The 16,346-nt window shown below is 41.0% G+C and overlaps 1 protein-coding gene across 1 annotated transcript in view; it reads left to right on the forward strand.

The window, feature by feature from the left end:
• The first annotated feature begins 1,473 nt into the window (after window positions 1-1,473).
• Window positions 1,474-16,346, forward strand: part of FZD6 (frizzled class receptor 6) — a 43,889-nt gene continuing 29,016 nt past the window's right edge. Inside the window, exons 1-2 of the mRNA XM_043601521.1 lie at window positions 1,474-1,654; window positions 2,691-2,996. Of these exons, the coding sequence (XP_043457456.1) occupies window positions 2,820-2,996 (177 nt within the window). The 5' untranslated portion in view covers window positions 1,474-1,654; window positions 2,691-2,819. The remainder of the gene's footprint in view (window positions 1,655-2,690; window positions 2,997-16,346) is intronic.

Consider the following 16,346-nt stretch of genomic DNA (forward strand, 5'->3'; position numbering starts at 1 on the left):
GAAGATACACAGATGACAAACAAGTGCATGAAGAGATGTTCACATCATATGTCATCAGGGAAGTGCAGATCAAGACAACAATGAGATACCACTCTGATCCTATTAGAATGGCCAAGATCTGGAACACTGACAACACCAAATGCTGTGGAGGATATGGAGCAACAGGAACTGTCAAACTTCGCTAGGGGTGATGCAAGATGGAATAGACACTCCGGAAGACAGTTTGGCAGTTTCTTATAAAACTCAACATACTCTTACCTTATGATTCAGCAGTTGGGCTCCTTGGTATTTTCCCACAAGAGTTAAAAACTTAACATTGACACAAAAACCTGAATACAATTGGGGTTTATAGCATCTTTATTCACAATTGCCAAAACTCGGAATCCACCAAGACCTCCTTCCAGTAGGTGAATCGTGGTACGTCCAGACAATGGCAAATTTACTCAGCACTAGTAAGAAATGAGCTATCAAGCCGTGAGAAGAGTTGAAGAATCTTACTAAGTGAAAGAGGCCAATTTGAAAAGGCTACATATTATACAATTCCAACTACATGCCACTCTAGAAAAGGCACAACTATGGAGATGGTAAAAAAACAAAACAAAACAAAACAAAAAGACAAACAAACAAAAAACCAAAAACCCAGCTTGTTAGGTCTTCGGAAGAAAGGAGAGATGAAGAAGTGAAGCACATGAGAGTGTGGCATAGTTGGTACTAAAAACTAGGCTGACTTTTTTTTTTTAATTTTTAACATTTATTTATTTTTGAGACAGAGAGAGACAGAGCATGAACAGGGGAGGGGCAGAGAGAGAGGGAGACACAGAATCCGAAGCAGGCTCCAGGCTCTGAGCTGTCAGCACAGAGCCTGACGCGGGGCTTGAACTCACGGACCGTGAGATCATGACCTGAGCGAAGTCGGCCGCTCAACCGACTGAGCCACCCAGGTGCCCCTAGGCTGACTTTTAAAGTGGTTCAACTTTCTATTACCGTTTTGCGTCAATACAACGGTGGCACCTGCCAAGGCTGAAATCCCATTGCCACCTGTACCTCAGAATGAATAAAAGATTTTTTTTTTTTAAAGGACAGTTATCCAGGAAGTTACCCACTTTCCAGCTAAGGTCCCTTGGACAATTGACCTTACAGAGCACATCAGTATACTCTGGTTTCTCTTCAGATCGTATACATCTTTCGCCTTTTACAGAGCACATCAGCCCCCTTTGAGAAATCTTGTGTCCTGAAATCCTTAATGCAGTGGGTTCTCGTAAAGGAAGCTTTATTTAGGGGATCACCAAGAGCTTCAAAAAACCCTTCCAGGCTGAACCCCTCTGGACCCGAGGAATAGTCGTGTGCTGAGGGTACCGGAACAGGGGGCAAGGTGGAGGGGACTTGCCGGCCGCACAGCGGGACCCGCAGCCCGACACCGGTCACTGGGGCGCCTCCCGGGCCCGCAGGGCAGGCGGGGTCGGGCGGAGGGCCAGGTCCGCCGCAGCCGCCGCCGCCGCCGCCGCCGCCACCAGCACCACGAGCCCAGACCTGCCCGCCCGACCTGACCGCGCAGTCTCGCGGGATCGCTCAGCTCTCGCTCCCGGTGCCGCTCCGGAGGCAGCTGGAGTTCCGGACGCTTCCCGGAGCCGTCTCAGGTCGCGGTGCGCGGACGGTAGGCTGGACGAGGACTGGAGAGAGGGCTGCCTCCGACCGCCGGCCGAGCTGAGGCTCCTCGGGCCGGCCGGACGGGGGGCCGGGGCCGAGTGGGTCCCGGGGAGAGCGAGGCGGGCCTCGGGGGCGCGCGCGGCGGGCTGGGAGCCACAGGTGCGGGGCAGGCGGCGGCGGGACAGGCCGCTCGGGCCAGAGTTTCCGCACGAGTTGAGGCCAGTTCCTGAAGGGCGCCGCCGGGTCCCCGCGCTACCGAGCGGGGCCGGGACGCTGCTGCCCGACTCTAGGCCTGGGGCAGGTGCAGGGGTGTGGGGCGAGTTAGTCTGCCCGGCGCTGGAAGCCTGGGCACCCGGGGAGGGGGCGGACGGGGGCGTTGGGCTGGGCGTGCGGTTATTCGCGATTCAGGGCCCAGACACTCCGTGGCCCTCCCGGTCCGGCTTGGCTCCTTTTCCCTTTCGCTCGCCCCTGCCCGGGAGAACGAATTTCGCTCCTCCGGGAGGAATCCTAGACGTCTCCCCCTCGTTGGCCTTTTGAAAAACAGAAAAGCATATTCCCCCAGAGACCGCCACAAAAACTGGCTCTTTGGAGTCCTTAAAGAAGTTTAAGAATTCATCAGATCTTAAGAAATTACCCTGGGACAGAATTTTCCTGTGCGTAGTAAGATATCCAACAGGGGCCTTAGATTTCACGATTTTATTAATACGTTGAACTTATTCCCAACCCCAGCATGACTTTTTTTTTCCCTCCATCTCACTCATCCTCTGCCCCCCCCCCCCCTTTCCCGGGTGTTCTAGACAGCGTAAATGTTCTATCATCAGTTCCCTAGAGATGAGACTTGCTCAACAAATTACATATTCTGTGCCAAAGCAGGTGGAAGGTGTCTCCAAAGGACCGAATTTTCCATCATTTTTCCAGTGTTAGTTATCCAGGGTCAAAATCTTAACTCTGCACTTTAATGTCCCTCTTTGAGTTTATGACAAATGTTGCAGATACACTCCCTCGGTTGTTTTTACAGTAATTGACCCAGAACTCATTTTCAGGAAAAGAACTTCCTTCAAAATGGTAAAATAACGAAAGAGGAATTTGAACATTTTATTTTCGGATGGAAATCAGAGAATGAAAAGAAAGATTAATCCGAGCCATGTGGTAAAACCAGGAATTTGAAGAAAATGGAAATGTTTCCATTTTTGTGGACGTGTATTTTTCTACCCTTCATACGAGGACACAGTCTTTTCACCTGTGAACCAATTACTGTTCCCAGATGTATGAAAATGGCCTACAACATGACATTTTTCCCTAATTTAATGGGTCATTATGACCAGAGTACAGCTGCTGTGAAAATGGAGGTGAGTATTTCTTCGTATGTTTATAGAGAAATAGTTTATGCTCTGCTCTGGAATAAACTATAAATGTTGACTTTTTTTTTTTTTTTTTTAAACACCGTAAGGGATTTCTTCAAATTGTGCACAAGTCATATTTTGAATACATCCTTTTGAAAGTTAATTCCTCCTACTAACTTAAATTTTGTGTAGATTTGTGGCCTTTGATAGTGGATTTGCTTAAGATAGGGTTTCTTTTACATGAAATGTAGTTATGATTTTGAAGTACCTTGCACCTGGCAAATATTTTGCTTTCCTGAGTCAATTATGGTAGTTCCTCTAGAAATGTGAATTCTGAATTTTTCCTAATTAATTGAACATATAATCTATATTGCCTGGACTAAAAGTGCCTGAACTACATACATACCTTGTCGTAAGTAGTTGTTAATGTTCACTTGGCACAGTTTTTCTGTGGTAAATCAGTTGCTGGAAGATTTGGGGGCTGTAGATAGTGTTTTGCTGAAAAGTGACCTTTTTTTTTTTTTTTTTTTTTTTCCCAGCAGAACACTTAAGTATTCTTTGTAAGATACCAGTTAAAAGAAACCACAAGTCTGGGGAGAGGCAAGTGACACTTAAGATTGCCTTAGGTGCCTTAGTTACCTGCCCCTGGTTTAGAGATATGCAGATTGCTAGGGAAGTGTGGGAAGAGAGTTACCTGTAGAGACAGGAACCTGCCCTCCCATACAGATCTGTTAGGTTGATAAGTCTCCTGAAAGAACATCCCTTTAGAGTGTTGCTAAGAAATGAAACCCTTACAGTTTTAATATAGACACTATAAAATCGATTAGTTTTGTTTTTGCACATTCAAGTCTTCCATTGTTGTTTCGTTGAATAGGGTTTCGACTACCTCATTGTAGATTCAGATCTAAAATAACAGAGCTTTTAAAGCTAAGTAGATGTACTTTAAAAGGATTTACAAATTACCTTATGGTAATCTTTCAGTGGTTTTTCAAACCAACGCAGAATATCCTTTTGAACACTGAACAGATGATGCAGTGATCGTTTCATTGATTAATCAGAACCATTTTGATAGTTTAATCTGATTAAAATAAAGTATGTTGTAGGAGTACGTTCAAAGAGTAATTATATAATTCATTCATGTTTTCTCTGATATGTTTTATAGCTCATGCCTTACCAAGTTCTTAAATATTTTTAAAATATTTATTTATTTTTGAGAGAGAGCATAAGCGGGGGAGGGGCAGAGAGAGAGACAGACAGACAGACACACACACACAGAATCCCAATCAGGCTCCAGGCTCTGAGCTGTTAGCTCAGAGCCCAATGCTGGGCTCCAGCTCAGGAACCACAAGATCATGACCTGAGCCAAAGTCGTTGGCTGCTCAACTGACTAAGCCACCTAGGTGCCCCCACAAAAAATTAAGAAATATATGTAAATAAAATGAGTAACATTACAAAAGAAACCAATTATGGTTAAGAACCCCTGAACCCTGCATCATATAGGTTGAAGAAACTGAAGCTCAGAGAAGTTAGGATTTGTCCAAAGTCTAAGCCTGTAATCTGACAGTCTTCTCTGTCAACATGGACCATAATGTCATCTTTTTTTTTTTAATGTTTATTTCATTTTGAGAGATTGACAGAGTGTGAGCCGGGGAAGGGCAGAGAGAGAGGGAGACACAGAATCTGAAGCAGTCTCCAGGCTCGGAGCTGTCAGCACAGAGCCCAATGTGGGGCTCGAACCCACCAACTCTGAGATCATAACCTGAGCTGAAGTTGGATGCTCAACAGACTGAGCCACCCAGCCGCTCCCGTAATGTCATCTTTAATGTTTATTTATTTTTGACAGAAAGAGAGAGAGCGCGAGCGAGCATGAGTGGGGGAGGGACAGAGAGAGAGGGAGACCCAGAATTGGAAGCAGTCTCCAGGCTCTGAGCCATAATGTTATCTTTAGATGTTTTTTTAGCCTTTGACCTTATTGGATAAAAAAAGACAATATGCCCTAACATTCAGAATGTGATGTATTAATATTAGTCTTTGCTGCTGCTTCGCAAACTTAATTTCTATAAAAATTAAACTGGGAATTTTGGTGTTTTTCTTAAACTGCTATTCAGACCAGACCTACCTCCCTTTCTCCTCCCTATCTGTGCCATGAATACAGAGTCTCAGTTTTCACCAGTCTCTCCCCCTGGTGTCGTCAAAGTGATTTTATTATAAAACACATATCCAGGTGGCTCAGTCAAGTTGAACGTTGGACTTTGGCTCTGGTCGTGATCTCACAGTTTGTGAGTTTGAGCCCTGCCTGGGGCTCTGTGCTGACAGTATGGAGCCTGTTTGGGATTCTGTCTCCTTCTCTCTCTGCCTCTGTCCGGCTCACTCTCTGTCTCTCAAAATAAATAAATACACTTAAACATAAAATAAAACGTATATCCATAGTCCACTTTGGGGTTAAAATTCTTCACCATTTCCTTAAAGCTGGAAGAATAAAGACCTGACTGTAGCGTAGTATGCAAGGCTCTTCATATGTGACCCTGCTCTCCTGTCCAGCTTCTTGTCTTGTCTCTTCTCATATTACATGATCTCCATCAGCCAAACTGACCTGTTTGTAGAACTCACATCCACATTACTCCCTCTCACTTCTCTGCCTTTGCACACATTGTATTGGTTGCTTCCCAGGCTCTCTACCTATCCTTCACCTGCTCAGTTTCTGCAGGTCTCAGTTAAAGCAGTAACTCTGTGCTCAGTGAAGCCTTCTTTCATCTTTCTCCCAAGCATATGTAATCTGCTTACTTTCTACACTCTGATAGTACTTAATATACAGTGGTTCTTAAATACTTAACTATGCTGTATTGTAGTTATATGTGTGGTTCTCACTGGATTGCAAGTGTTGAGAGTAGGGATGGTATTTATTCATTTTTTTCCCCTAATGCCTAGTACAGTGCCTCAGAGCATGATAGATACACAGTAAAAGCTGAGTAAGTAAAAAGGTGGTGTTTCCTGCTCTAAAAAATCAACAAAGAGAATTTTACCTACAAATTTTTACCTTCCACCTCTGTCGTCTGCAGTGTCCAGGTGAAAGAAATTCTGAAATTTTTAGGTGGTTTCATATCACCCACTTTGGTTCTACCTGAGCCTAGTTCTGATAAAATGTATCAGTTGACATCCTCTGTTTCCTCTAATATTTCCCATTTTAGCATGACACATGTTTCTTAGGATTCATTTAAAGAATTTTATTGTTAACCATTTATATTTATTTGTATGGAGTGCAAGAATTCATCTTTTGATTGGCCCACTGTATTATAAATCATGTAACAAATTTTTTGCAAACATTGTACTGTAAACAAAACAAAAACACTGTATTACAATTCAGTCAAATACTAAATTATAACTGCATATAGCTCAGCTTTTACTAAAAAAAAGGCATTTTACAGCTTCTTTAAAGAACAGATTGGGTTTTATACCTCCAACACAACTGTCCTCGATTATTGCTCGTCCCTGTTGAATTTCCTGTGTTCCATATGAATTAATGTTAGGATGAGGGGCTGAAGAATTATCAGCTGATTATGGCAACCAGTTGTGTCTTCTTAGCCACCAAGAATTCCTTATGTCAAATGATCTATCGTCTCTTAGTTTTCATTTTGTATGAGGGCTGTCCTGTTTTATAGAATTCGTAGCATCTGCTATCAGTGCTCATCTGTGATTGTATGAGATGGGTTTAGAGCAGTGGTTCTCAAAGTTCACTTCATAGACCAGCAACTTGTGAGCTTGTTAGAAATGCAGTTCATGGACCCCATCTCACCCAGTGAACCATGATCTGTGAAGATGGAGCCCAGGAAACTGTGTTTCTTATGCATGTTAAAATTTGAGACCCATTGGTTTAGAGCAAGGAGTGCAAACTTGTAAAATAGTAAATATTTTTGGCTTTGCAAACCATACAGACTCTGTCACAGCTATTCAACTCTGCAATTGCAGGAAAAAAAAAAAGCAGCCATAAACAATATGTAAACAAATGAATGTGGATGTGCTTCAGTGAAACTATTTACAAAAACAGGCAGTGGACTGGTTTTGGCCCACAGCCTGTAGTTTGCTGAACCTAGTTTAAGGTATTTGAAAGTGTTCTTAAGGATTATAAACACAGAGCATGTACTAAGTAAACATTATTATGCATTCTTGTTAATATGTTACCTGAGCTATATGTAATTTACTTTCCGCATAAATTTTTCTTAGGCCAAATTTATCACAGACCACTGACTGGGATATTCTGGTTCTTTGCTTTTGTTTCAGAGATTGCTTGAAATAAGGGACTTAAGTTTTTTTTCCTTATTTTGTTATCTGAAGCTGAAGTCATTTGTATTGCAAAGAGTTAATTTACAATTCTGAATAGTAACTTGGCTTGGTAATGAAAAGGATGTTGTACAGCCTAACTCTCCCCAGTAGAAAAACAAGTGGCTGCTGATTTTCCATTGTGTTCCTTTTTGTTTCATATCTAGAGCATTGTTTCCCAAATTGTGAGGTTGATGTCCCTTGAGAGACTGATTTCATCCAGAAAGAGCTGAGGCTGATCTAGGGAAAATGGAAACAGGAATATTGTATTTTTCTTTTTGAATTGCCTTCATTGAGCTCTAAGCAAAAGCAAAGTCATGTATTGTGTTTGGAACAGCATGTGGTCGTTCCACTTTTGAAAGGTCTAAAGGGAAGTGAGCCAAAAAAACCTCTTTCCTTTTCCACTTGTTAATATGCACTCCTAAAATGTCTCTATTCAATTAAAAATAAAGGGATGAAGAAAACCTGTATAAACAGACTTCTAAGGAAAAAAAAAAACTATTTCTGTTGGGCAGTGGTTTTTAAACATTTTCACTTTCCTGCTTTTAGAGTCTAGTGGACCCCTTCGTTTCCTCTTTATTCTCTACTCTTCTATCCCCACACACAAGGAAAGAAAATGTTTAGTGTAACTAACTTTTGTTTTCAGGGAAGACTTTCTGAAAATAGCTGTGACGATTCTGAAAGTGAGTTGTTGAGTCATTCAAAATGAAATAGATATTGAAAAGTGTTGCAAGTCAGGTGTGTGTATAGTGGCTACTATTGTGTTTTAAATGTAGAAGTCGCAAGCTTAACCAAGCTTAACTTCCTTTGTGATGTTGTGTTGCAGTAGTAGAAAGTGTTATGACTGTTTTCCAAGTCTGCAGAATCAGGATTAGACCTGTAGGTAACCAGAGAACAGTAGTTCTCCCGGGAGGCTCTGCTGATAGGCACCAGGTTCCTGCAGGGCTGTTCCTTGCTATCCCACAGTCTAGGATATTACTGGTTACGCCTTCGGGAGAGCCTATCCATACAGGAACATGGTTCTTTCAGACTCTGGGAAGACTGTTATGTTGTGGTTATTTCCTTTCCTTGAGAATGTGGCATGTAGATAATGAAGCTTTATTACTCTAGTTTGTGTATTTGTCATGTAGTCATTCATTAATATTTGTTGAATGTGTACCTGAATGCGTAGTTTCCCTGGAATTAGAATTTTTCCAAGTTACAAGTTTTAAATTAAAAAATTGACTCTTTATTGGACAGATTCTTTTGTAGTGCCAATCAGTTACTATGTATATTTGTCTAATTTCCAAAACAAACACTCTTTTGGAGAAATAATTTAAAATTTATACTGCTGCCTGCTAAGAACTGCCATGAAAGTAACAAGTATTCCCATTATGGAAATAATGCAAATTCCTGCTTTTAATTCTTGTATTCCAGGCTCCACTTTGTATTTTTTAAAGAAGCTCACTTTCCTGGCATTGGTCACATTCATGAAAATAATTGAAAAAGTTTGCATCACTTTATTATATAGTAGTCTGTTGACATTCTCAAAGAATTTACTTGAGATCTCTGTAACCACTTTAACAGTACTCTCTGAAATGTAAACTTAATTTAAGGACCTCTGTAGATCTTTAGTGACTCTGTTGTCTAGCCAAGGCCTATCACTTTCTTTAGTTGTTTTTTAGATTTCTTCACTTTCCCTCAATTTTCATTACCATTATTAGAAGTTGGCTTTATTTTGATGCCTTTTCAAGTAAGGAATAAAGGAATAAATAATATTTTAAAATGAATAAATATACTCATAAAATAAAAATAAATAAATAGGGAATAAATAAGACATTTATCACTCCTTGAGAATTACTTGTGTAAGTCACTGTGGGTAGAAAGCACAGATCCTGAGCTGAGAATCAGATGCCTTGTGGTGCCTGGTCTCATTTAGTAGTAAAGTGGCTTGCTTGCTTGCTTCCATGTGGGATTCATGTTCCAGCAAAGAGACAAATGTTTATGTATCTCTGTCTTTAGTACTAAGGGAGTCAAGGCATAGCTAAGATACTGCCACAGGAGCAGTCTGCTTATATATATATGTATATACATATATATATATTTTTTTAATTTTTTTAATGCTGCTTTCTGAGACAGAGAGAGACAGAGAGTGAGTGGGGGAGGGGCAGAGAGAGAGAGGGAGACAGAATCGGAAGCGGCTCCGGGCTCTGAGCTGTCAGCACAGAGCCCGACGTGGGGCTCGAACTCACAAATCACGAGACCATGACCTGAGCCGAAGTCGGTCACTTAACTGACTGAGCCACCCAGGCGCCCCTGCTTATATATTTTTTTAAAAATAAAAATGTTTTTCTTCTTTTGATCCCTCTCTAGTAGAATGCTAACCCAAACTTTCTCTTTGGGTTAGAATGCCACCAACTCCAGGCTTGTGATTCCTTCCATTGCCATGTCATAGCATGGGGAGCTAGCTGGTGTGTTTCAAGGAAAAGATGGTAGCATGGCAGAAGCAGGCATTGTGAGAGTGTAAGCAGTAAGTTCATGCTGCTTTCCCATGTCTTTAATATCTGCTCTGCCCAGGCCACTTGAAGATGGAATGCTGTTGGGTATACCTGATGTCATGAGTAGGTGAGTTAGATAGTACCCAATGTATAAGAGGTAACTAGGCATGTTATCTCTAGATGTCCCATAGTCATGTCCAGTTTCTATCAGGAACTATTAGCAAAACCAAGGTGGAAGGTCCTTTTATTTATTTAGGGCTAATATTGGAATCCTCATTGGATGTATATCTATGGCCTTATCAGCTTTTATGTCCTAAATATAATGGGCCAGTGTGATGTCCTAGGAAATAGCAATATGGTTAGAGTCTCTGACAGTGAAATTGAGGCACAGAACTGAAGAGCTGATGTTATTCTAAGGTGGTGCTTCTAAAACTTTGGTGTGCATGAGAATCATCTGAAGGGCTTGGTAAAACACAGATTGCTGCTCCCACCCTCTTCCTGAAACTGTAGGTCCTTGGTGGGATGGAGAATGTGCATTTCTTTTTTTTTTTTTTTTAATTTTTTTTTTGACATTTATTTAACCTTGAGAGACAGAGACAGAGCATGAGCAGGGGAAGGGCAGAGAAAGGGAGACACAAAATCCAAAGCAAGCTCCAGGCTCTGAGCTGTCAGTGCAGAGCCTGATGCAGGGCTCGAACCCATGAACTGTGAGATCATGACCTGAGCCATAGTCAGCCGCTTAACCCACTGAGCCACCCAGGTGCCCCGAGAATTTGCATTTCTAACAAATGCCTTTGGGATGCTGCTGCTGTTTTTTCAGGGACCACTCTTCGAGCACCACTGCTCTAAGGCAAGTTGGTAAAGATGTGTTGTCATCCTTCCTAGATAAAAGTAAATGGCTTTTGGAGGAAAAAAGCATTGGCCAGGTTAGCATTGGCCTGCATACGAAGTGCCAAGGTGGTACTGATTTGCTGCAGTAAAGAGACCACATCTGGAAAAGCATCTGAGCCCTTTGATTAAGGTTTAAGACAATCTGTTAATAATATATTCAGTTGTACTGGAAAGTTACAATGGACAGGTGCTAAGAATTACATCCCTAAATATGTTTTTGATGATGTTACTAGTCTCTGGAAACCCTCTCTGGCTTGCATTACTGCTTTCGATTTTCTCTCATGGTAGAGGGAGACCTCTCATTTGACCTCTTCTGCCGTAATAATGTTTATCCAAGAAGCCAGTTTTGTGATTGTGCTATTGATAAATACAGCAATTTGAAGTATACATGCGTGGACTTGGGAAATTACAATGGGTTGAGTTTGGGCTCCCACTAAGCTTCTGTCATAAGCCCATTTGTCATCTGACCTTCAGAAGCCTAGTTTATGAAACTAGCACATTGAATCTAGAATGAATACAGCCATATCAGTGTGTCTTAGCACTGTCTGAAATTATGTTCTTTCCTCCTTAATCCAGCACACTCAGAAACCAATGTAAGTGAACAATGTCTTACAAGTAATGTATGCTCCTGTTTTCCAGATTTGCTTTTGACTTGACCCTCCCAGGGCATGCTAGGGTAGAACTCTGCTTATGGGTTGAGACATTGAAGAACAGTAGGGATGGGTATGAAGCTATTTATTTTCCTCTTACAAAGTAAATCTTTCAGGTGAGGAGCATCTGCCTCGACAGACCGGGGATGAGGGTCTGCTTTGAGGTCTTCAGGTTTAGAGCATCGTGTGAATCTCTGAACCTTGTCTTGTATCCCCACTTCAGATCGGGGGCTCCCACGGCTTTCAGATCACAATAACTCTTGATTTCTTGTGTGAAAGGGTAGCAAATTTAACTAATGTAATTTGGCAACATGCAGGATCAAACTGTGCATTTGGTTTTCAACGTCTTAAACCTTAAGTCTTTTTAATCCTTGTATTTCACTCCACACCTCCAGCCAAGAATTTAGGGATGTCAGTTTGTCACTCTTTTCTTTTCCTAAGCTAAACACTGCCATTAGAGGCACTAGAGGCACTCACCTCAGCCCACCATCCTTGAATACTTCGTGCTTTTCATACTATTTTCTGCCTCTCTGGCAGTAGCCACTCAGCCTTAACCTTTACTGGGCATATCATTCTAAGACATTCTGGGAATCCAAGTGATTACAAGGATAATGCAACTAGCTGGTTTTCTGCCATATACCCTGGGTTGCCAGACTTCCATTTCCAAATGCTGGTAGAATGGTTCACTGCTTTTGGCCCCAATTAAGTCAGAAAACCAGTTCTAGAATTCCTCCCATTTCCCTGAGGTCACTTACATCCCATTCCTTATGTAATTGCTGTACCAGTCAGTCTTTTTGGTTGCAAACAATAGAAACCAGCTTTGACTAACTTAAGCAGAAAATGGATGGATATTAGATAGCTTCTTCAATCACAGGGGAGACTGGAGAACCAGGTTCAGAATATAGAGAGGAGCAAAGGGAACCAGGACACAGCTAAGATCATGCCATATGATCTTAGTCTGTCACCAATGCCAATGCCATTGGACACTTCCTGAGCCATTGCCCCTGGATACTTATTTCGGCACTGTGGGCATTATTAAACCCACTGCAGTTGCCTCAGATGACCTATCAGTTCATTTGTACAGCACTCTCCCCACGAATCACAATACCTGGAATATCCAAATGGTCACGTTTAGATTATGTGCCTATGTGTTTATTAGAAGATTGCACCCGTGCATCCCTTCTTCAGTTTCTGTAGCATCTCACCTACTTTGGGACTCCCCAAAATAGGGCTGCTGCGCAGATGGAAATGATAAGCATTCACCCGAGAGCTCAGTGCAAGACAGTATTACTGATCAAGGAGAAAAGGTCATTGTAGTACCTACAGTTGTTTTGAAATTTATGTCCAGCTCTGCTACCCAAGACTTTGTTACCTTCTCCATAAACTTTTTGAGTCATGAAATGTCCTTAGAGATCATCCATCAGTTCATCACTCTCATCTTACTGATGGATGGTCTGAGACTGAACACGGAAAATGATCTGCTGAAGGTGGCACTAGTAGTTAATGGCAAAGCTGGAACCAGAATTAGGATGCTGGCATTATACCAGGCAAAGGATTATATAAACTACTTTGCATATTTTGGTTCTTATTGTCTATTTATCATAGTTAGATTGGTTATATTTCAGAATGGAGGCATCAGTTGCCTTCTTAATTGCCCTCTTCTTCCTCATCTCTGTTAGTACTAACAGTATCTACCACAGGATTTCTGCCAGGGACCATTTCCTTAAAGGAGCCTACCTTTTATTTCTCTGAATGTTAAAACTATAATCAACTGGACTATTTGAGTTACTATTCAATAGTTATTATTGAATTGATATTTTATGTTGTGGTTAGTCACTCGATGAGTTTCTGAGCCTTTGAAAATGAAATATGAAAAAGAGAAATTCATGAGTGAGACCATGAAGGCCCTGAGTTACCTACTGAGAGATTTGAAGGAGGTGTGTCACTAAGGGGGGAAGGAAGAGCAGACCGATCAGACTAGGAAATTTAAATCTTTGCTCAGTTCACATATTTAAATAGCACTTGTCCTGCTGTATATAAATACCAGTTTAATAATATGATGGAATTCTGATTATAAGATTATGGACATAAGAAATGTCATAGTCAAGGGGCATCTGGGTGGCTTGGTTAAGTGTCCAACTTTGGCTCAGGTCATGATCTCATGGTCTGTGATTTTGAGCCCCACGTCAGGCTCTGTGCTGAGAGTTCAGAGCCTGGAGCCTGTTTTGGATTCTGTGTGTGTCTCTCTCTCTGCTCTCTTGCTGCTTATGCTCATGCTCTGTCTCTCAAAAATAAATAAACATTAGAAAATTAAAAAAAAAAAAGAAATGTCATAGTCAAGTTAGTAGTTTTTCCATCTCTGGGGGTTTGGTTTCTGAGAAGCCCAGGACATTTTGTGGAAAACCATAAATGATTCCTATTGAGGTTTTTTTAGTTCAAAGGATCAGGGAAATACATTCGTTCCACTTATTCTGTTTTCAGTTGATTGGGATGAGTGCAATAATAGGCCGACTACCCATTATTTGAAGTGCTCTTATTTGTTCCATAATGATTTGTTTAAAAAAATTACCTGCATCAGGAGGTACTTGCACCATCTATAATGTGATAAATGTAGTTCGAGGTTTTGTACTCTTTGATTATTTGTCCTGGGAACATTTATTTTTTTCAAACTGAAGACTTTCGTTTCAGATAGAAGGTTACCTGTCCTCTTTTGGTATCTTTTGTTTACCCTTCGTCTTCATTGGTCTTCTTGCCCATCTTGTGAGGGGTAGTTTTCAGTTAGAGCTGGGTAGTAGTGGAGTGTCAGAGTTCGAAGAGGATGCACTCTCGCGTCTTACGGGCCCAGGCTCACATCCTGGTTGCTACTTAGGACACTTGATGAAAGTTGTTCTTAGAGGCTCTTTCATCATCTGCAAGGTAGAGATAAGAACATCTCTCTCATAGGATTGTTGTAAAAAGAATTGGGGTAGGAAAAGCACAGTGCCCAGTTAATGGCAAGTGCTGAATAAATCAAAATTCTAATTTACTATCAGTACCTATAGAATTGGTAAAAGTAGCATTAGATAAGAATATGGGCACTTAAATTCTAATTCAGGCTAGATTTGGGGATTTCAACAACAACTTCAATAAGCAGTTGGATTCTGTTTTCTCACTTATAATATGAGGGTCTGGATCAGGTTACTGGTTTTCAGACTGTGATCTCTGGAAGTGCTTTGAGGTCACTGGCAGGGAAGGGGAGCAGTGAGAGGTATCTCAGAGGGAGGGCTTCCTTTTCAGCCAGAGCAGCTGCGCTTTTATTTATTTAATATATTGGGCTTCTTTGTAATCTCTTATTTAAAGAAAATCTTACTTGGCAAAATACACACGCGCACACACACACTTTTTGAAAATAATAGACTTAAAAGTCCACTAAAGTCCCTTCCAAGTTTAAATTCTTTGTGTCTATTAGTTTGCAACAACTTGAAAGTGGTCCAAGCTGGATCCGACCCAAAGTGTCTTATTTTGTCCTGTATGGTATTTTAAATATTTATATTAAAGTGACAAAATTTTAAATTTGGAGATTTTAACATAAAAATCTAGATTCTGGCTCTCTTATGAAAAATTGATATATCTGACAATTCTGTGTCCCCATTTTCAAATAACAGTCTGTTAGAATTGAATGGCAGCTGCTACCAACTACTCCTGCTATCTTCTGCCCCTCCAAATTTACCTGCCTAGCCCCTGCAGGTATTTGAGTTTTCAGCGTCTGATTTATTCTCTGCACATTGCATGCACACAAACTAGTATTATTGGATTAATCAGTGTTGACATTCTAGAAGAATTAAACAAAGGATGCGACTTGTAAGGAAATGACTTGCCCTGTGAGGAAATTATTTTAATACAGCAGAAGTACATGTGTCACTTTTATTCTGCCTGCCCTTAAACTGGATGATAAATAGTTCTTACGTGCTGACCATCAATTTATCCTGGCTGTTGCAGCATGACTCCTGAGTTAGGAGAATTAAACATAGTATATTTTAATTCTTTCCAGTATAGGGTCTGATTAACAGACACTCAAAAATTTTAGGAACCAGGCAATTTGGGAATAAATAAGGAAGTAAGTGTTACCAGTTGCCCATGCTTCTTCTTCCAACTCTGTCCCAGAATGGATACTCAACACAGTCTGGGCATTCTCCCTCTTGGGATACAGAAACTTGAGAAAAGTCTTCTGCTGTTCTCTAACAACTTCCTCTTAGGCAGCAAAGGGTCAATCTCAGCATCATTCATACAAGGGAGATGTGGAACACCACCTGTGGTGGCCCTGTCTTTGCTCAGTCACTTTGCCCCATCAGGACAGGGTGGATTCTCCACTGGTCCAAAGTCCTTTAAAGCTCTTGTTCCCTAATTGTTGGGTGTGGGTTCTATATGTGCCCTTTAAATCAGACGTGTTAATTGTAGTGTTGTAATCACATCTCATATTTATTTATTAATTTTTTTGTATGTCCTTTCACTTACTGAGAAATATGCATTGAAATTTCTCATTAAGATCATGGAATTCTCCATTTATCCTTATAGTTTTGTTGCTTTTCACTTTACATATCTTGTGCTATTTTATTAGGTGTATACAGTGCTCAGCAATATATTGTAAAGTGTATTTGTTGCATTTTATCCAGAATCTGAATGTTTTGTGGCAGGAGATATTTAGTTGGTCACACTGCCAGAAAGTAGAAGTCCTCATTGTCCTAATTTTTTTTTCATTCCCTCAGTTGCTCAGTATCATGTCACATTTTATATATTATTTGGTTAATTTTAATTCCAGTGTAGTTATCATACAGTGCCATATTCCTGTGTACAATATAGCGATTCAGCAATTCAGTATATTACTCTGTGCTTATCAAAATAAGTATACTCCTGAATCCCCATCACCTGTTTCACCCATCCCCCCAACTGACCTCCCTCTAGTAACTATCTGCTGTTCTCTGTAGTTAAGAATGTGTTTTTTTGGTTTGTCTCTTCTTTTTTCCTTTGTTCCTTTGTTTTGT

Source organism: Prionailurus bengalensis, chromosome F2 (genome assembly GCF_016509475.1).
Source record: "Prionailurus bengalensis isolate Pbe53 chromosome F2, Fcat_Pben_1.1_paternal_pri, whole genome shotgun sequence".
In the NCBI taxonomy this organism is placed as follows: domain Eukaryota; kingdom Metazoa; phylum Chordata; class Mammalia; order Carnivora; family Felidae; genus Prionailurus; species Prionailurus bengalensis.